This window comes from Ylistrum balloti, unplaced genomic scaffold (genome assembly GCF_031769215.1).
Source record: "Ylistrum balloti isolate Yb309-2 unplaced genomic scaffold, AGI_CSIRO_Ybal_v1 Utg371750, whole genome shotgun sequence".
In the NCBI taxonomy this organism is placed as follows: Eukaryota; Metazoa; Mollusca; class Bivalvia; order Pectinida; family Pectinidae; genus Ylistrum; species Ylistrum balloti.
The window spans coordinates 93,383-115,852 of record NW_026782877.1 but is presented as its reverse complement, the minus strand read 5'-3'; the positions used below and the strand labels follow the sequence as shown (position 1 = coordinate 115,852).

At 34.9% G+C, this 22,470-nt stretch overlaps 1 protein-coding gene across 1 annotated transcript; it reads left to right on the top strand.

Moving 5' to 3' along the window:
* The first annotated feature begins 3,353 nt into the window (after positions 1-3,353).
* On the top strand, positions 3,354-20,475 carry LOC132563501 (uncharacterized). The gene is made up of 4 exons (XM_060228259.1): positions 3,354-3,409; positions 17,879-17,970; positions 18,728-18,777; positions 20,272-20,475. Exons 1-4 carry the CDS (start codon positions 3,354-3,356, stop codon positions 20,473-20,475), a joined length of 402 nt encoding a protein of 133 aa, XP_060084242.1.
* Positions 20,476-22,470: the final 1,995 nt, after the last annotated feature.

The window sequence follows — 22,470 nt, the reverse complement described above, 5'->3', positions numbered from 1 at the left end:
AAATTTGTGGGTTTTTTACTACAATTTCTTGGGCAGCATGCGTTCAAATCATTCATTGTATCAGAAAAATTGACACTGAAAATATCAACCCGACCTGTCACCAAAATGATTGGTTTTAAAATCATAAAATGATAAAAAAAAAAAAAAAAAAAACATTGACCATATTTTAATCAACTGGGGATTGGTAGTAATTCGAGTCTTGATCTAAATCCAATGACTGTTTACTCTGTATGATATCCTCTATGAGCCTATAACATTACTAATAAGGAAGTGGAGTTGTTTGACGGTCTTTTCCAGTGTTGGTTAATGCTTCTCGCGGAGCTGAGATACTAGTGTCTCTAAGGTCGTGGTTTTTGACCTTCGGCAAGACAATTTACTCTAACTTATCCGGTCGCGCGTGATGAGTGTCCCGTGTGTTAAGTGACGTAACGAGATCTGTCGAAACAACTTGTTGTTCACGGAGTGATAAACCAAACAAACAAATAATGGAATAGTCTTGATGTTGTCAATTCGCACCACGTGTTTCAAAGTTGTCAAAAGACATTTTAAGAAAATCAGACAGGTTGTTTAGATTTATGTTTTGTCTGCAACTTCATCTCTCAGAGATTCGGATTTTTTGTGTATTTAATATTTGATCTCTTTAAACATATCAATTTACTTATTATCTTTTATTCTATTTTATTTTCGGTACAAAGATGGACGTGTTTAATGCTCGTTAGCTTGCCGGTTGGTTTCGTTCTTAAATTCTCATTTGAGAACGTGACATTCCTTGCTTGTCTTAACCAATATTTGCATAACAGATGTCGTCGATGAAGCAGAAGAAGCTTTTACTTTAGGAACACCTGGTCTTTTCTTTCCTGTAATTTTTCAGTGTGTTTAGTTTTCTTTTAGCCATATTTTACCATAGCTTTATTAGATATGAGTTTGGATTATTATTATGTTGACATGTTGGTATTTTCTTATTGTTTTTCCCCCAAATTAAAGAAGAGGAGGGGTGCGGAGTGGGGGGGAGGTTAAGAAACTCTTTGGAAAAATTCAAGTACTCCACTTTCAATATCACAATCACAATCAATACACCGTGAGTGGACATGATAGAACTGAGGTTATATGGCCGTTATACATACTTGTTTCAACAAAAGAAACATCCTTTTGAACGTGGTATCGATGTTTTATTGACCTTCTGCCTGGAGCTCTGTCTGTAGTTAGTACCACAGAAGCCATATCGTTAATCCGTAGAACGTACAAGCCAAGCATCGATGTTAACAGTTGATATTGAACCCTTTCGAGGCCTGTATCTCGACCGCATGTTGTAGTCAATGTCACATGGTCATTATCGTTCCTTGATATGCATCTGAAAATGAATAAATGAATAAACATTTAAAGATACATAAATCAAAACTACTTGTTACATATGCATAGAACCCGGTATAACAAAATGCAAATTGCAAGTATACGAAGCGTTATAGGAAAGCATGGTTAGATTTAACGAGTAATTGAATGAATAAACTGGTCATGCTCGAGAGGAATCAATTCAGGTGTTAACAGCCGAATAACTGATGTAATGCCTCAAATAATCAATTTAATAACCAGTTCAGTCATCCGTAAAATATACACCAATAATCCTTTTCTGTCCTGTTTCAAGTGGACCGTGACAACCTCTGAAAATGGTGTGTGTTTCAGCCTCGTGGGGAAATGTTATTGGTTATAATGGTTTCTGTGTACATAGCATGTGCTCCTGGGAAATATTATCTATCGATACCAATAATGTTTGCTCTAAAATATCCACTGTTTAATTCCCTGTCTCGTGTTTTCATGAATGTAAACTTTATCATACGTTACTACTGACATCACAGTGCAATACATATTGTTGCAGTGGTAATGTGATAGACAAGAGATGGAAGGTAGTGTGATCCGTGGAAACAATTAGATATATTACAAATATTATTGATTGTGATGGAGATATACTTGGAGACATAATTATTTTTGAGTGCAAATGAGATCGATGAATATCTTCCATATAGATACAAATTTCTTACCAGTCGACAAATAAAAATAAACTTATATATATATACTTATATATATAATAAAACGTGCTTTTCGATAAATGAGTACAATTGGTTTAAACAATATTTTATTTTCAGATTTTCATTTACAACATACCCATACACAAATTATAAAATTGAAAATGGATCTGGCAACAAGATTATAAATCTTATATTAAGCCATCTTCAAAGTACAGTTAAAATATTACATTTTTGTTATAAATATATAAAAGGTCTGAAAAGAAAACCAAACAAGAATAAAGATTGTTATAGTCAGTTCCTTATGAGCATCATCCTTCAATCAAAGAAGAGTCGCATTGTCTCTTTATTCTAAGGACCTGAAAGTCATACTAATTGCCTGCTTATATATCATGTCTTGCTGACCAACATATTCCGTTATGACCAAGCTCATTAGTGTTCCTATTCTAATCTGTTAATTAATTTGCACTTTTTCTTTATTTATAAAATAGAATTTACACCTTCATTTGAATTGAAATGATCATATTGCGACAGCTTCAAATATCTTCATGTTGTGAGTAAATAACCTGCAGCATTTAATAATGAACAGAGATATGTAAAAGAAATGTAAAAGATGTTAACTAAATAAATTTATATCTCATCTATTAAAAAAAGATTCGGTACCATTACAAGTCACAAAAACCATGATCTGTGAAAAAGATTAGAAACTGATATGAATAATGAGAATACTCCATTCATATTTAAAAGCCTATTAAAAATAACCAAAACACGTGTCATTAGAGGGATAGGAATTTATATCGACCAATGACAGGCGTTGAGGACCATGCACTTACAGCGTGTTGGAGCTTGACACCAGTGCCCCGTACTAAGTCCTATATATTCTGGTACGCTTCAATAAGAGCTTGTCTCAGAGTATGAGAGAAAGGTAACTGGAGCAGAAAAACCAACATCGCTGCAGATTCAAGGGAACCAGAGCAACAATAAAACACAGGCTATAGACTGGGGAGTTGAAGAGTTCATATTATAACAGACATAAGACAGGAAGTGTTCTAACGAAGTTTCGATAAAAAGCCTTATACAAGACTTGGAACATAAGTGTTCATGCATAGCTGAACGGTAGGCTGTGGAACAAATTTGTTCAGTGTAATTATACCATTAGATGTGGAAAGGAGTTATTCAAAATTCAAACGTATACCTTAGATTGTGGCACAGGTATTTGCAGTGCGGTTGAGATTTTTAGTGAGAAGCACACGTGCTTTTGTGAAAGAGGGTTTCTTTGCAACTTTGATCTTATCATAGTCGAATACTTAAAAACAGTATTTGCATTCAAAAATGTCAATTCTGCTCCAAAGAAAACAAGCGCAAGCAGGAAGAAGAGTGGTAGTCAGGTTTGTATTTTTATTATATGTAAGATATGTAATGTGGCTGTATCTCTCACCAAGTATGTTTTTTTGCACATGTAATTGACACTGTTTAAACATTATGAAAATCACGAAATTTATCTAATGATGGGGATGCTGCAACTCCCCGTCTAGGTTTTTACTTTTCTTTTCGATCACTTTGGATTTTCCCCCTTACAGGGTTCACAAATTTAGACCCTTAGGCTCACCGACAAGTCGTAGAAGGACGAAACATGCTGTTTAATTCATTGTTTGGCTCTACAGTATCTTACTCTAAGCTCGCATCATTAAAAGGTTTTAGTCACTGTTTTTCGTGCAATTTTTATGTATAAAACAGAGTAAATTTTGCATGTAATTAGAAAATTTGTTAAGCAAGTTTCATTTATCTTTGTATAAAATGCGCATGTTCTAACAAACGGGCGTACTTTTACTTGTAGGGTATGAATGTAAGATTGAAGAAGTTTTCAAATATATGTTACAGAGTTGTAGGACCTTTTAATGAAAAGAGTTTTTTGGACTAGGTTGCTTGGGTTAGAATATATACGATGAACAGGGTTGCAGTTGTCCTGCATTTAGACAATATTTACTGATCATAAAACAAGGACGTGAGCCAAGTTTGCTACCCACATTTTATCAGTGCGACAAAATTATTACTCATATTCATAACTACAACTCCACTAAAACACACATTACTTTAGAAACAATTCTTTTTGGGGGTATCTTATTTTGCCTTCATTTGCGGATATACTCCGGACCTGTAAGGCTTTTTATGATGTTGAAATAAATTATTTTCACTGTAAGTGGTGTAATGTTGACAACACAAAGACGGACATAGTAAAGAAAAGAAACAAATATAAAATTTGGTTTCAGGATTCCATTTTCAAGGTCAATAAACAATTTATTCAGTATCTTTGACTTTCACCTTAATGCTTTTACGCTCACTTGCAATGAGATTCGACATTAACTTAATTAAATTGGATGAAAATGAAAGTCGTCTAGAAAAATGGGGAAAAAAACCTTTTTTAGCTACAATTGTCTTTATCTTAGAATGTGTGCGAAACATTCTGGGATTTAACGCAGGAAACCCTGCCTTAAGCTTCACTTTAACTGAATGAGCACCGCATTATCTGGCAAATGCTAAGTGGATTATTTCTCGCAATGACCTTGATCTTGAAGCTAGATGGGTGATTTTCAGACGTGTTTTAATTATTAAAGTACTGAACTACAGTTTCAATTAAATCAAATTAGAAATACACTTCGTGGATGACAAAGAAAATTAGTATGACACTGATCTAGATGCTGAAGTGGTAGTAAATTACTGTATGAAGATGAAGATTCAATGAATTAGAACGGGATTTACAGTCGACAGTGTTGACAAGGAAAATCGATAGACTGCAGAATGTGTCTATCCTTTATGCCCGCAAAAAATAACCAAATATACAGAACTTACTGTCAATGTGCAGGATTTAACAGTTTTCTTATTTTCAGTGTTATTCGCATTGAAGGTGTTGCACTAAAATATGACTACATGAATTGCAGTTTATGGATGTTGTTTTAGAGCAATATTTGTGTATTGACTAACGTCATCATGACGAAAATGTTTTCAACCAAATACTCAGTTATATCTATAATAGTTTAACTTATTAATAAGCTTATAGATACAATCGATTACGTGAGCACGTGTGCGTTCATGCGTGTGATCTTTTGGGAATTCTTGTTCACGATATTATCATGGTTATGTACTTTATGTATATATTTTATTCATACATGGGTGGCAACTCTAATCGGGAATATAACTTATTTTGATATTAACACTGTTTAAAAAACGTTCTGCACGTTTAAGATCACTTTTGTAATACAAATATGTACTTGCCTATTAGAAAGTACTAGATGCATGTCCCTATGTGATCTTCCTTGATACAGTACCACATACATAGCATTTACTCATTAAAGGAAAACCCATTTGAACTCCATCCGTTTCATGAATAATTCCACATTATGTGTCATTGATTTCCATATTTCCTTGCAAAATACTCTAACTCACAATCTGTGTCATTTGACATGTTTATTCTATCAATATGATGACACACAATACGGAAGGATTTATTACGGAACTTTTTATGGAAGAAACGAGATGAAATTTGATCAGGGAAAATCCCCACTTGTAAGTTGCAATGACCTAATAAATAAATATAAAATTTTATAACAAATGCGAAACAAGCTATCAGCTTATATCAATCACTCTTGTTCGCACGGATGGAAGCGAGCGGAGCTTTTACTGTGATAGGAAACCGGAGTACCCGGGGAAAACACAACTTTTCACGTCCGTTCTGGAAATTACCTATAACGTAAACATTACAGTAATCTTATTCTAGACGTGATGGAAAATGGAATTGCAAATTTAAGTTTATATAAACATTGTTTTTTGTATTAAAAATCGGGTAAATTACAATGCCTAATTGTGCAAACGTGCAAAATACAGGACATCATAAAATTTGAACTCGCCAATATGTATAAATTTCCATTAAACTGGTTTATTTGTTTTATATCCTGTTTTAGAAGTTAAGGTCACGTGATGGTAAAGCAAGGATATAGTAACAGGATACGGACACCTAGACATAGTTTACTGTTTCTAGATATTACCGCTCCCTGAGGATGACGATAGAGGGTTATCGACGTGGTCTCAGCCAGGAAGACGTACTCCTATGAACTGGCTAGACGCACAACCCTTTGACCGAAATCAGATGTTAGAAAGAAAAGATTGTTTAGGGCTTACTGTAATCCTTCGTCATACTGGGAGAGAGAAATCCGTAGATTGCAAGAAGCAAAGGTTAGATACTACTATCTGCTGAAGGAGAGATAAGGAAATTGTAGGAATACATGGTTAGAGACTACAATGTGCTGCGGGAGAGATAAGGAGATTGGGAGAATTAAAAGTTAGAGACTACAATGTGCTGCGGGAGAGATAAGGAGATTGTGGTAATTAAAAGTTAGAGACTACAATGTGCTGCGGGAGAGATAAGGAGATTGGGAGAATTAAAAGTTAGAGACTACAATGTGCTGCGGGAGAGATAAGGAGATTGTGGTAATTAAAAGTTAGAGACTACAATGTGCTGCGGGAGAGATAAGGAGATTGTGGTAATTAAAAGTTAGAGACTACAATGTGCTGCGGGAGAGATAAGGAGATTGGGAGAATTAAAAGTTAGAGACTACAATGTGCTGCGGGAGAGATAAGGAGATTGTGGTAATTAAAAGTTAGAGACTACAATGTGCTGCGGGAGAGATAAGGAGATTGGGAGAATTAAAAGTTAGAGACTACAATGTGCTGCGGGAGAGATAAGGAGATTGGGAGAATTAAAAGTTAGAGACTACAATGTGCTGCGGGAGAGATAAGGAGATAGGGAGAATTAAAAGTTAGAGACTACAATGTGCTGCGGGAGAGATAAGGAGATTGTGGTAATCCATGGTTAGAGACTACAATGTGCTACGGGAGAGATAAGGAGATTGTGGTAATCCATGGTTAGAGACTACAATGTGCTACGGGAGAGATAAGGAAATTTTGGGAATCAATGTTAGAGACTAGAGTGTGCTGCGGGAGAGATAAGGAGATTGTGGTAATTAAAAGTTAGAGACTACAATGTGCTGTGGGAGAGATAAGGAGATTGTGGTAATCCATGGTTAGAGACTACAATGTGCTACGGGAGAGATAAGGAGATTGTGGTAATCCATGGTTAGAGACTACAGTGTACTGCGGGAGAGATAAGGAGATTGTGGTAATTAAAAGTTAGAGACTACAATGTGCTGTGGGAGAGATAAGGAGATTGTGGTAATTAAAAGTTAGAGACTACAATGTGCTGTGGGAGAGATAAGGAGATTGTGGTAATCCATGGTTAGATACTACAGTGTACTGCGGGAGAGATAAGGAAATATTGGGAATCAATGGTTAGAGACTACAGTGTGATGTGGGAGAGATAAGGAGATTGTGGTAATCCATGGTTAGAGACTACAGTGTGCTGTGGGAGAGATAAGGAGATTGTGGTAATCCATGGTTAGATACTACAGTGTACTGCGGGAGAGATAAGGAAATATTGGGAATCAATGGTTAGAGACTACAGTGTGATGTGGGAGAGATAAGGAGATTGTGGTAATCCATGGTTAGAGACTACAGTGTGCTGTGGGAGAGATAAGGAGATTGTGGTAATCCATGGTTAGAGACTACAGTGTGCTGTGGGAGAGATAAGGAGATTGTGGGAATCCATGGTTAGATACTACAGTGTGCTACGGGAGAGATAAGGAGATTGTGGTAATCCATGGTTAGATACTACAGTGTACTGCGGGAGAGATAAGGAGATTGTGGTAATCCATGGTTAGATACTACAGTGTACTGCGGGAGAGATAAGGAGATTGTGGTAATCCATGGTTAGAGACTACAGTGTACTGCGGGAGAGATAAGGAGATTGTGGTAATCCATGGTTAGAGACTACAATGTGCTACGGGAGAGATAAGGAAATTTTGGGAATCAATGTTAGAGACTAGAGTGTGCTGCGGGAGAGATAAGGAGATTGTGGTAATTAAAAGTTAGAGACTACAATGTGCTGTGGGAGAGATAAGGAGATTGTGGTAATCCATGGTTAGATACTACAGTGTACTGCGGGAGAGATAAGGAGATTGTGGTAATCCATGGTTAGATACTACAGTGTACTGCGGGAGAGATAAGGAAATATTGGGAATCAATGGTTAGAGACTACAGTGTGATGTGGGAGAGATAAGGAGATTGTGGTAATCCATGGTTAGATACTACAGTGTACTGCGGGAGAGATAAGGAGATTGTGGTAATCCATGGTTAGATACTACAGTGTACTGCGGGAGAGATAAGGAAATATTGGGAATCAATGGTTAGAGACTACAATGTGCTGCGGGAGAGATAAGGAAATATTGGGAATCAATGGTTAGAGACTACAGTGTACTGCGGGAGAGATAAGGAGATTGTGGTAATCCATGGTTAGATACTACAGTGTACTGCGGGAGAGATAAGGAAATATTGGGAATCAATGGTTAGAGACTACAGTGTGATGTGGGAGAGATAAGGAGATTGTGGTAATCCATGGTTAGATACTACAGTGTGATGTGGGAGAGATAAGGAGATTGTGGTAATCCATGGTTAGATACTACAGTGTACTGCGGGAGAGATAAGGAGATTGGGGGAATTAAAAGTTAGAGACTACAGTGTGATGTGGGAGAGATAAGGAGATTGTGGTAATCCATGGTTAGAGACTACAATGTGCTGCGGGAGAGATAAGGAGATTGGGGGAATTAAAAGTTAGAGACTACAGTGTGCTGTGGGAGAGCTAAAGTGATTGTGGTAATCCATGGTTAGAGACTACAATGTGCTGCGGGAGAGATAAGGAGATTGTGGTAATCCATGGTTAGAGACTACAGTGTACTGCGGGAGAGATAAGGAGATTGTGGTAATCCATGGTTAGAGACTACAATGTGCTACGGGAGAGATAAGGAGATTGTGGTAATCCATGGTTAGATACTACAGTGTGCTACGGAAGAGATAAGGAAATTTTGGGAATCAATGTTAGAGACTACAATGTGCTGCGGGAGAGATAAGGAGATTGTGGTAATCCATGGTTAGAGACTACAGTGTACTGCGGGAGAGATAAGGAGATTGGGGGAATTAAAAGTTAGAGACTACAGTGTGCTGTGGGAGAGCTAAAGAGATTGTGGTAATCCATGGTTAGAGACTACAATGTGCTGTGGGAGAGCTAAAGAGATTGTGGTAATCCATGGTTAGAGACTACAGTGTGCTGTGGGAGAGATAAGGAAATTGTGGGAAACCATGGTTAGAGACTACAATGTGCTTCGGGAGAGATAATGAGCTTGTGGGGGTCAATGGTTAGATACTACGATATGTTGAGATGAGAGATAAGGAGATTTTGGAAGTTAAGTCAAAGCACACACCTGGGATTTTCACCTGAAGTTACAGCGACCAGTTCTCTTACCGACTGAGCTTTAACGTCCTCAAAGGGTTGTATAATACGCCGTGTCTGTTACTGACGGTTGATCATCGATATTTCAATTATTCCGTTGTGTTTGTCTTTCTGTTGCTCATTTAGTCACACAAAACATTTATGCGATGTCCATTTCTCGGTCAGCTTTTGTACCTTTTACAAACAAATTTAGAACAAAACATTATTGACGAAAATCGAATTGTTGATACATGTTATTACCGTTACTTAATACTGTAAATAAGACAACAAACGATGACTTTATAAAAAGGTCTTTAAATAGTCAAATCAATAACTATTAACTTCAAAGAAGCAGCTTATGGACATGATGCACTTTTACTCAAATTTCCTATTATACAGTTAGGCTTATATTTAGGGACAATAGAAAAATTCTAAAGAACCATGTTTGAAACATATATTTAAAATAAATGTCTCAAATAACGTTAGTGATATTATTCACATTCCAATGAACAGTTCGTAGGATCGTTAAGATTATAAAATTTTAGATTTTTTGAATGTAATATCATGCAGATGTTGAATCAAATATAAAAATAGTGTTTCATAAAGGCCGGTAAAAAAAACCCTGTATATTTCAATTTTGATACCTAACATCGTAAATATTAATGAATAAAGAAAATCTTGTAACCACGAAAATATATACGTTCACAGTAAGCACACAGCGAACACATTAATGAATAAAGAAAAAAATGATACCACGAAAATCTATACGTTTACAGTAACCACACATTGTACACATTAATGAATAAAGCAAATTATGTAACCACGAAAATCTATACGTTCACAGTAAGCACACAGCGAACCCATTAATGAATAAAGAAAATAATGTTACAACGAAAATCTATACGTTCACAGTAACAACACATTGTACACATTAATGAATAAAGAAAATAATGTAACCACGAAAATCTATATGTTCACAGTAACCACATATAGTACACATTAATGAATAAAGAAAATCATGTAACCACGAAGTATATATGTTCATAGTAACCGCACATCGTACACATTAATGAATAAAGAAAATAATGTAACCACGAAGTATATATGTTCATAGGAACCACACATCGTACACATTAATGAATAAACAAAATAATGTAACCACGAAAATATATATGTTCACAGTAACCACATATTGTACACATTAATGAATAAAGAAAATAATGTAACCACGAAAATCTATATGTTCACAGTAACCACATATTGTACACATTAATGAATAAAGAAAATCATGTAACCACGAAAATCTATATGTTCACAGTAACCACATATAGTACACATTAATGAATAAAGAAAATTATGTAACCACGAAGTATATATTTCTTAGTAACCACACATCGTACACATTAATGAATAAAGAAAATAATGTAACCACGAAAATCTATATGTTCACAGTAACCACATATTGTACACATTAATGAATAAAGAAAATTATGTAACCACGAAAATCCATATGTTCACAGTAACCACATATTGTACACATTAATGAATAAAGAAAATAATGTAACCACGAAAATCTATATGTTCATAGGAACCACACATTGTACACATTAATGAATAAAGAAAATAATGTAACCACGAAAATCTATACGTTCACAGTAACCACATATTGTACACATTAATGAATAAAGAAAATAATGTAACCACGAAACTCTATATGTTCACAGTAACCACATATTGTACACATTAATGAATAAAGAAAATAATGTAACCACGAAGTATATATGTTCATAGGAACCACACATCGTACACATTAATGAATAAACAAAATAATGTAACCACGAAAATCTATACGTTTACAGTAACCACACATTGTACACATTAATGAATAAAGAAAATAATGTAACCACGAAAATCTATATGTTCACAGTAACCACACATTGTACACATTAATGAATAAACAAAATAATGTAACCACGAAAATCTATATGTTCATAGGAACCACACATCGTACACATTAATGAATAAACAAAATAATGTAACCACGAAAATCTATACGTTCACAGTAACCACATATTGTACACATTAATGAATAAAGAAAATAATGTAACCACGAAAATCTATATGTTCATAGGAACCACACATTGTACACATTAATGAATAAACAAAATAATGTAACCACGAAAATCTATACGTTTACAGTAACCACACATTGTACACATTAATGAATAAAGAAAATAATGTAACCACGAAAATCTATATGTTCACAGTAACCACATATTGTACACATTAAGGAAGAAAGAAAATATAGAAACCATCAAAATATCCACGTTCACAGTAATTTTTTATTGTCATCCTTTTTTTTTATTCCATTACAATACCAAAGTTCCTTTGATATTTTCCAGCAGTTTTCTTTAAGACATGAAAGACTTTGTAGTCCCATTCAAAGCAGTCTACCAAGACAATATATTATTAATTACAGCTTGACAATTAATCAATCATTAATCACGTATGTTTGTTGATTAGATCTGTGTCGAATTTTATCTTTATATATGATCAAAGATCTCTGTTAACACAAATCAGAGACATTTTTCCTACCATAAATATTGAATTTATTGATTCTTATTTATCTAACAGTTTCATGTCCACTATTTCTGCCTTTCAGCGCACGAGAACAGATAGGAAAATGAGTAGAGAGGAAATAGTATGAAGAGATAGGAGAGAGTAGGATACAGAGATTAGATAGAGGAGGATGTCTACATTATTAGACTAGCTTTTACGTATAAGTTTGAAGACGATTCCCTCGGCCCAAGTATAGCTCTAATTTAGCACTAACTAGGCACGTCACTGCAAGAGGACCGCTTGATGACGGAGAGGAGACGAGTTTCGGTGCCTTGCTCTCATTTGAGAACGTGCCGTTGTTTACTGGGATTGACAGGGGTTGGCATGACCGGTGTTGTCGATGGGCTGGAGACGCTTGGTATTCCGGAGCACCTTGTCTTGTTTGTCTTATGCTTTTCAGGGACCTCCGCAAGGACCTTTCTTTTGTTCATATTTTGCCCTAGGTTTATCGAATTTGAGTTTGGATTATGATTGTGTTGACATGTTGGTGTTTTTTTTATTATTTTTATTTTAGTAAAGAGCAAATATTCCCTATCATCAACACTACATAATGAAGTTTTACCAATAATTCAAAACTATATATTAAGATGATAACCATCAGTTTAATAAGTACACAGATATTTTATTTTCCATTAATATTCCCATTACATATACCTTTCTGTCTAAAGTGGACACATGCATTTTCATGAAATTGATTTCTCTTAAAATAGATTCAATATAAAATTGACTGCAATGATTTAGATTCCCAGTTTTCATTTACATATATTCTGATGGCTGGCCTCTTTTAATCACATGTAATCCTTTCTCATCGCTATGCAGCGTATTGGGATTTTTGTATGTATTTTTGCTAAGTTCTATAGCGTTATATAATGGAACACAAAGGCCTTATGAAGGCCTTAGTTCGTGAGAAACACTGCTTTTACTTCATGATCTATCATCTATCGGGACCAATTGTGTTTGTAGTGTTCACATCATTCTGCGCTGGTAAAACCTGAGCGGCGTGGCGTACAAATATTGCATTTCCTTGAGACTGAATCCCTAATAAAACCCAATATTTATCAATTATGGACCTTTTGATCAGGTCATTAAGGTGTTATATCGACCCGGAAGAAAAGTATTGACTGATGGCGAAAATATTTACCTTTTTTCAATTTCTTAATGCATTACTTGTTTGATTACTTTTTTCTAGCTGGTTTGTGTTTCCTTGTAGAAGCTAGAGGCTTAATCACTGCACACCAAGCGGGAGGTCCGAATCACACACCTAGGATGTTTACAAGATATTGTGGAGTTTCTTTCGAGAATTTAATATCAGGCATCATAGTAAAACATTATTTTTGATTATCCAACAGTGGCCTCGTCATGCTTTTTTTTAAAAATATTATTATTATTATTATTATTGTTTACGTTTAGCCCAAACATAGTATAATCTAAATATATCGAAGTGTACAAGCTGACTATGACGATTAGTTTCATAAGAGCGTCTCCTAGCAACAAGGAAACATGTCATATTTTTCAGGTAATCAATTTCCATTTTGTGAATTTTTTATCACAAATTTCTAATGAGCTCGAAGTCTTTAATATAGGCTCAAGGACGAAAGATACAAGTTCACATACCAGAACGAAACTCAATATCTGAACCAATATGAAGACCCCGTTAATAGTCATCTATAAATAATTCATCTTTGCGATAAAAGTTTACTTTATATCTTATCAGAAACATCCACATCCCTCGTGCTATCACTAATTACTATCAGCGATTACTGCTGAAATCATAAATTTTTGTGGAGCTTTTATTTTCGTTGATATTACTGGTTTTGTCCACGAATATTTATGTCCACGAAACAATACACAGAAAAAAAACACATATATTTTGGTAATAGTGGAGTTAGTAAGATTTATAAACAAAATGAAATTCGAGCGAAAGTGCATATAAACCTCGAAATTTATGTCCAACGAAAATACATTAGTGACAGTAAAATCCTTTGGTATCTTTTAAATAAAATACACCAGCTTATAGCAATTCAGTGTGAAAGGAACGTCGTTGAGAAATTAAAAGTTGAGTCTTGTTTACACTGACGTCTGTCCCTATTTAAGTATAGAATGGATTAAGCCTGCTGTATCTCACTGCATTTCGTATGAGACATCCTATTGTTACACATCCCTTGCAGTTTACGTACTTTCTCTATGCCTTCTTCTAACGGGACATCCGAGAGACAAAGAAAGACCCCTTGCAAAATTCTATCCTAACTTATTCTTTTATCCTTCTGCATATATGACCTTAGTTGTCCACCAAATACTCTTTGGCATAGCTCACATTATATTTGTGTCGCCGTTCATCCTGTAACAGGGAGGTCCTTCTGACTAGAATAGGGACTGGCACAGTAGAGAGTGGAAATTTATACATTCTCACTGAACAAGTGTTTGAGAAGACGGTGTTCATCATAGGTCAAAAACTTTTTTTTTCAAATTCAACTTGCCTTTAATTCCTGTGTATGTAGTGTCACACTATTTGATAGAACACAGAATGATATTAAGAAACTCTGATAAAGGCTTGGTTGAACAACTAGACGATCCATCGATAGAAATGTTGTTTTCATATAGAGTTTTGTAAGGATAAGGAATCCAATATAAAGGAGGGAAGTCCGTATCTTTATCATTACCTTGGAATATGAATAGTTATAATACTGGAGCGCTTTCAACCAGTATTTCTTCTTTGGAAATGATATGCTGCTAAGGTTTCCTCCATAATCGAGCAAGACTAGGTCTTTTTGTAAGCAGGATCTGTAATTATGTCTGCAGTGAAGGACCAAGTAATTGGATAACTTATCTGCAGGCACAATAACATACTTATCATGTAAGTCGTGATAGGTGGATTTAATATAAGTGTTTACCTCGAACTACTTATGTGTTTAAGAATGATAGACCAAACAGATTCAGTCCACGTTAGACATGAATCAAACCCTGCATGTTTTCATTTCACCCACTCTCTGGGATAGATTTTAACCGAATCAATATCCTGAAATTCATATTCAAAATAATGGACGGCGTTTCGAGTAATCAAAAATTCTTTCCACTGCATGATACCGATGAATAAATTTGCTTCGTGATATAGGTATAAATGTTTTGTAACTATCTCTGGGATATTCATGTATTGGTAGGAATATTTTTTATGGGTGATAGACACACAATATGTGACAGGCACACGAAAGCTGAACATGATGTATTCGAAATGGACAAAGCAAACATTCGGTGGTGTGTAGTATTTCTTAATTGAAAGTTAGCATTAGCTATGTTTATTCTAAAATGTGTGAATAATATCTGGTTTAAATAAACGTAGTCTTGTCAATAGCGGCGTCATATGAAATCGATTCCGACCCTGAATGAACATTCTCAGATCTTGTCATGTCAGTAAATAGTTAGTGCAGTAGAATGTTTTAAATGTATTGGATTTTAACAGTTAGTTTAAAACGTCGCGTTGATCATGATAATGATTGTACCAGTCTATTAAGTCTGATTAACGTATGCCCATCCTTTATACGTAAAATAACCCACTCCATACATCTGTAGGTTTAATCTATTGAATATCAGAATCTTGGCATTTGGGAGAGGAGTTATGTGGTCGAAAACCCAATACGATCATATTTGCCAATAGTGGCATGTTTGTTTTTCTCACCTTCAGCATCGATCTGTCACTCGAGAAGTGTTGGTCTGACCTATTTTCATCAATAAACCGCCCTGGTAACGACAAAGACACATCAGTGAGAGTAATGAAGTACGCTGCCTTCAAGAAAAGTTTGACATCTCTATCACAGTAGAAAATTGGAACATCTGCATAAACAACCAACACTCTGTCTCACCCAGTCAAAACTTTACACACAAACATTTTCCACTCAGCCCTTCCAAAACATTGTTTACAAACAAATTGATGTTATTTTATATCGTGAAAACCTTACATGCTTTTCTGAATAATAAGCCTTGTAAACATTAGATATGATAAAACATTTAAAACACAAGACTGTTTTAGAATTGTTTAACTTATAGCACTGAAGTAGATAAAAAAAATGGACAATTGTTGAACGTGTCTTTTGATGTGTTTCATTGTGTTTGTTTTGTATCAGTTAAATAATACCCCTGTTACCTATAAATACGATGAGAAGTAACGAAACAAATAAGGTTTTAGTTTTTTTTACTTACAAAAATGCACCTTCATCATACCATACCTCATAAACATTTTGTCATTAACGCTTTCTCCATATCTTACAAAATCATTGAGAAACATATCGGATAGATCTAGTTAAAAAGATACGCACTATCTCGACTGAAAATTCTTGTTCAGAACGATTCTGTAACTTGTTTATTTTGATTTGGTTGTACATTGTTTGTCGTCCTTTCAGGGTGGTCGGGTGGCGCAGTGGTAACGCACTCGCCTTTCACCCTGGGTTTGATTCCCGGAATGGATGTGAAAAAGACATGAGGGTCTCCTTCCCGATCACTTGGGTGTTCCCAGGCTATTCCGGTTTCCTTCGACAGGAAGACCCCTCGCGCTCTTCCATCCTGGCACACAGACTGTTTCGCATTTGTTTTTATATTTATTTATTAGGTCATTGCAACTTACAAGTGGGGATTTTCCCTGATCAAATTTCATCTCGTTTCTTCCATAAAAAGTTCCGTAATAAATCCTTCCGTATTGTGTGTCATCATATTGATAGAATAAACATGTCAAATGACACAGATTGTGAGTTAGAGTATTTTGCAAGGAAATATGGAAATCAATGACACATGGGGCTGGAATTATTCATGAAACGGATGGAGTTCAAATGAATTTTCCTTTAATGAGTAAATGCTATGTATGTGATACTGTATCAAGGAAGATCACATAAGGGACATGCATCTAGTTCTTTCTAATAGGCAAGTACATATTTGTATTACGAAAGTGATCTTAAACGTGTAGAACGTTTTTTAAACAGTGTTAATATCAAAATAAGTTATATTCCCGATTAGAGTTGCCACCCATGTATGAATAAAATATATACATAAAGTATATAACGATGATAATATCGTGAACAAGAATTCCCAAAAGATCACACGCATGAACGCACACGTGCTCACGTAATCGATTGTAACTATAAGCTTATTAATAAGTTAAACTATTATAGATATAACCGAGTATTTGGTTGAAAACATTTTCGTCATGATGACGTTAGTCAATTCACAAATATTGCTCTAAAACAACATCCATAAACTGCAATTCATGTAGTCATATTTTAGTGCAACACCTTCAATGCGAATAACACTGAAAATAAGAAAACTGTTAAATCCTGCACATTGACAGTAAGTTCTGTATATTTGGTTATATTTGCGGGCATAAAGGATAGACACATTCTGCAGTCTATCGAAGCATCCTGAGGACATCCCACCAGGTCAATTATCAAGACAGTTCATAGGATTTAGATCTCCGCTTTTGAATTTTTGTTATCTTTATACGAAGTACATGGATTCCAGAAGATGGAAGAAACATATATATACATAAATTCTGCAAGAAAATGTCCTCTATCAAAATTAACCAATTGATGGCGCAGCCTTCTTGAGTCGTCCAATATCGTTATCTTCTGTGTAATATTTAAGAAGTCATCAAAGTTGAGCGAAAACTCATATTTAGTTATGAAATTTCACTTTTTTGCCCATGTTTATAAAAGGTTCCAGTACGCCTTTTGTGCAATTGGTTTTAGTTGAGAGTGTAACCACAATCATGTTTTGCCGTTGGTCCGTGATCGGTATCAAGTTCATGATGTCATATGCAGCAGCAAGCAATGAGAGGTTGGACGAAACAACAAAAATATGGTGATCTTTCCTTTTCTTTCAGAAAAGCTGGAGAAGTAGAGAAGGGTAAAGATGCCTGTCTCAGCTGTGCTTGGGAAGTAGACCTCGAGGGTCAGAAGATACGGATATCATTCTGTAAGTAATCGACGGACAACTTTGTCTTAAAATGTCACAGGATTGTTCAAAAGGCACACACATCGTCATCAAACAATGAAAGCTATTGATGTACATATTTTATTGCCCTTATTTGCTATGTAAATGACATGTTTACCTCCAAAGATGTTCGTTATTTGCACAAGAGCCACGTATTGGTTGGAGGGAAACACGCTAAGGGCATTTCCCCATGTCTTGTCTGATCTGGTATACCAGCCAGAGTCTCACTTGTAAAAGATTAATGAGGAAATCGACCACCTAGAGTCAACAATGACTTTTATGATTTGAATAAAACCAATAATGTCTTGTTGATTATTTATCAACTCTATATTTGTTCAAGCTTTTATTTTTATATTGATATCAATCATATCGATGATGATGTTTAAGAAAAAACAGGTTGATGAAATTATGGTGAAGTTTTACGGCCGTCACAGTGATCTCATTGAGATTTTTTTTTCTTTTTGTGATATGAATCTGGACGTGTTTTAGACTCGTTAGTTTGGTTATTAGTTCCTTTTTTGTATACATTTTTCTGGATAACTCGGCAATACTTACTTGGATTGACCAAGATTTATATCGCGGATATTGTCGATTAAGCGGAAGACGCTTACTCTTCCTGAACACCTGGCCTTTTTCTCCTTGAACTGATTCAGGAGTCTCCGTGTAAAACTTTCTTTTGTTCATATTTTATTCTAACTTTATTATTATCATTATTATTTTATTATTTTTTTTCTTTTAGCACGTGACAACCTGCATGTATGGATTACTGGAGATCCAGTGGATACGACCGTAAGTATTAGATTTTTATTTATTTATTTATTTATTTATTTAACATTTGTTTATAGATAAATCATCACATAACACCCATTACATAAATGTTTGTTATAAAACGCATGTAATATGGCCTTGCGGAAATGCGATTGCCTGAAGGTTCTCGTTGTTTCCATAGTGACCACTTAGTCTCATGGCGCCATACGCATTTGTATGTAACCTAAGGAAGAGAATTAGAGTGGAAATATCGCCAGTTAAGAATTTTGCATCAGTCATAATACGCTATTTTCACGATTAAAGTTGCTCAAATATCTAAGTTATGTTATATATATAGAACCTGCATACGTTTCTATTACATGTAAGATATATGAACCTTCCACAGACTCGGTATAATGAAAAGAATTCCTGTAAGATCCCCAATTTTCATTCCTGTAATTATTTGGATTTAATTATTATTATGATGTCATCCAGCATGTTTCACAAATATGTCTTTTAATAAGATTGTACAACAGACACACGAATAAACACAGACGTAGCATCTTTCATTGAAAATGAGAGTTAGATATTTTTGATCCAAATAATCAATTAAATCATACAACTTTTTCGCCCTCCTCGGTCTCGTCAGTAATGCTAAATCATACAGCTGTTTCGCCCTCCTCGGTCTCGTCAGTAATGCTAAATCATACAGCTGTTTCGCCCTACTCGGTCTCGTCAGTGATACTAAATCATACAACTGTTTCGCCCTCCTCGGTCTCGTCAGTGATACTAAATCATACAGCTGTTTCGTCCTTCTAAGACTCGTCAGTGATGCTAAATCATACAGCTGTTTCGCCCTTCTAGGACTCGTCAGTGATGCTAAATCATACAGCTGTTTCGTCCCACTCGGTCTCGTCAGTGATGCTAAATCATACAGCTGTTTCGCCCTACTCGGTCTCGTCAGTGATGCTAAATCATACAACTGTTTCGCCCTTCTAGGACTCGTCAGTGATGCTAAATCATACAGCTGTTTCGTCCCACTCGGTCTCGTCAGTGATGTTAAATCATACAGCTGTTTCGTCCCACTCGGTCTCGTCAGCGATTTTTAATCATACAGCTGTTTCGCCCTTCCAGAATTTGTCATTGACACTATCTTATGCTAACAGCGCCATTTCTATATAGTTATTAATACAGATAACAATCTCCTCTTAGTAACAATAGAAAACATAGATATAAAACCGAAATAACGTTAGATTATCCTTTTTCTACATGGAAATACATGGAAAATCGAGAACAGACTATGTAGTTACTTCTGTTTGATACGAGATTTATAAAACGCGTCATATTTTTTTAACATAGATATACATATATATATTTCATTTTAGCTCGTTTTTTGAATTTTTTTAATTTTTTGATTCACATATCAAAAGGAGGCTCATTTAAGATATTTCTTTTTTACACTGTATCTGACTCATATGAATATATATATTTACCATTGGTTGTTCATAACAATTTTTTCAATATAATTAATTTCAGGCCTACATCAGTGACCACAAATACGACCTTGACCTTGATTTCGAGATCTGTCCTGGATACAGAGGTCATATATTCAGCGATGTCAATGACAATCGCACGGAGATCAAGAATCATTTGTTCATCAACGAGCAGAAATTTGCCGAAACTGTCCTCACGTATTCGAAAAATTCAGAACACTTCAAGAACATACGGAAAGGTCGATAACATACGAAAGCCCAGTTATCCGAAGCTTAAAAACCAAACTTAAAAAGGACTTTTTTCAGTCGAGTTTTTTTTTATTTTATGAACAACAGTACATGCCGACTTGCAATGAAATACTGTTAATTTAGTTCATTTGGCGTAATCCAATTTCAGCGCCTTGTTACGTTTTATATAATCAATTCATTGATAATTTCTCACATCCAGAACAATTGGTGTGTAAACAGCATAGGCAAACATTTTAGCGCAGTAAAATCAGCGCGAGAGACATTAAAATAAAGTTTACCGTTAAAATCAGCACATTTACATTACTTGAAATGTTCAATTTTGCGATTTTGTTCCCTTGTTTGAAAACATAATCAGATCGTATATATTTGTTTATTTGGAGTCGGTCTCTGTTATTTATTAAGAAAATCACGTAATCTTTCCGACTTACATCGTGTTAAAAGATTCATATTTCACCGCAAGTAAACCTACACCTGTCAAACGTTGCAGTATGTAAGTATCATGAAATTTATCCGCTAATTGATATATTTCATAACATGAATGTTGTTTTTAAATTTGAAAGCTTAAAACACACAAATTGCTTTTCATATTGTAAACTTACTGTTGTATATCATTGATGTCTAGTCCTATACTTGTATATATCTAGTGTCTTGTGTTCAAAATTTTGTGTCTTTTGTACTAAATCTTGTGTCATGTTCTAAATGTTGTGTCTTGTGTTCTAAATTTGGTGTCTCGTGTTCTAAGTTGTATGTCTTAAGTTCTAAATTTTGTGCCTGATGCTCTAAATGTTGTGTCATGTGTTCTAAATTTTGTGTCTGATGTTCTAAATGTTGTGTCATGTGTTCTAAATTTTGTGTCTGATGTTCTTAATGTTGTGTCTTGTGTTCTAAATTTGGTGTCTCATGGTATAAATTGTGTGTCTTAAGTTCTAAATTTCGTGTCTCATGTTTTTAATGCTGTGTCTTGTGTTATAAATTTGGTGTCTTATGTTCTAAATTTTGTGTCTACTGTTCTAAATGTTGTTTCTTCTTTTTTAAGTTTTGTGTCTTAAGTTCTACATTTTGTGTCTTACAATTCTTTGATATTTGTAATTTGTGTTGTAAACTAGTTGCTTTCTGTATTCAAAATCATATTTTAACTGAAATTTTTCATCATAGAATACAAAAAGTCATCCTTAGCTGTAGTTCATTGTCAGTCCTTGTAACATATATCCGAAATCAACCGATATACACTATTCGTCAGTCATGTTTTGTTTTGAAGGCTTTGTTTACATTCTGGTGATTAATCGTCAATAGCTTTCACATGATGGGTATCGTATAAAATTTCTTATAGACAAAGAAGAAAAAATGTGTTGAAAGTTCGGATAAAAGTCCATTAATTATTTGTGGATTGTTTAATGTTTTCTAATCATATATGGCACTTCATTTTAACGACGATTCGGCGAGGGGGAAAATCGTTTCATATATGTGAAATTCTGCTTATCATATCACATGGAGTTTTTTGCATAGGTTATTGGTTAAAATAGCATTTCTTAGCATTTAATAGAATTCAAAATTTAAATCAGTTTTAAATCAGTGATATTGTCCCTAAATATATCTCTGTCTTTGGCAACAGCACAATTTAGATGACGCCCTGGAGTTATGACGTCACAATGAAAGAATGCTAAGTTTCCGTCAACCAAAAGTAAAGAAACGCCCTGACACAGGAACAAGAATGACGTCATATAACCAATTATGTTAGATACAATGTGCAACCTTAACACATGTGAAATATCTATACCTTGTTTTAAAAGTTTTAAACAATTTTGAACATACATCACAAGGTTTCGAATATGAATAATCTTGGAGTTTGAATATGTCAAAGAATTCCAGTGTAAACCAAGGAAAAGATACTGCAATGTTTGACATGCTCTATATTAATCACGTGACGTGTTATTGCCCAATGAACAAGTGAGTTGGTCTTTTAAGCCTCGTACATTAGACACAAGGAATGTGG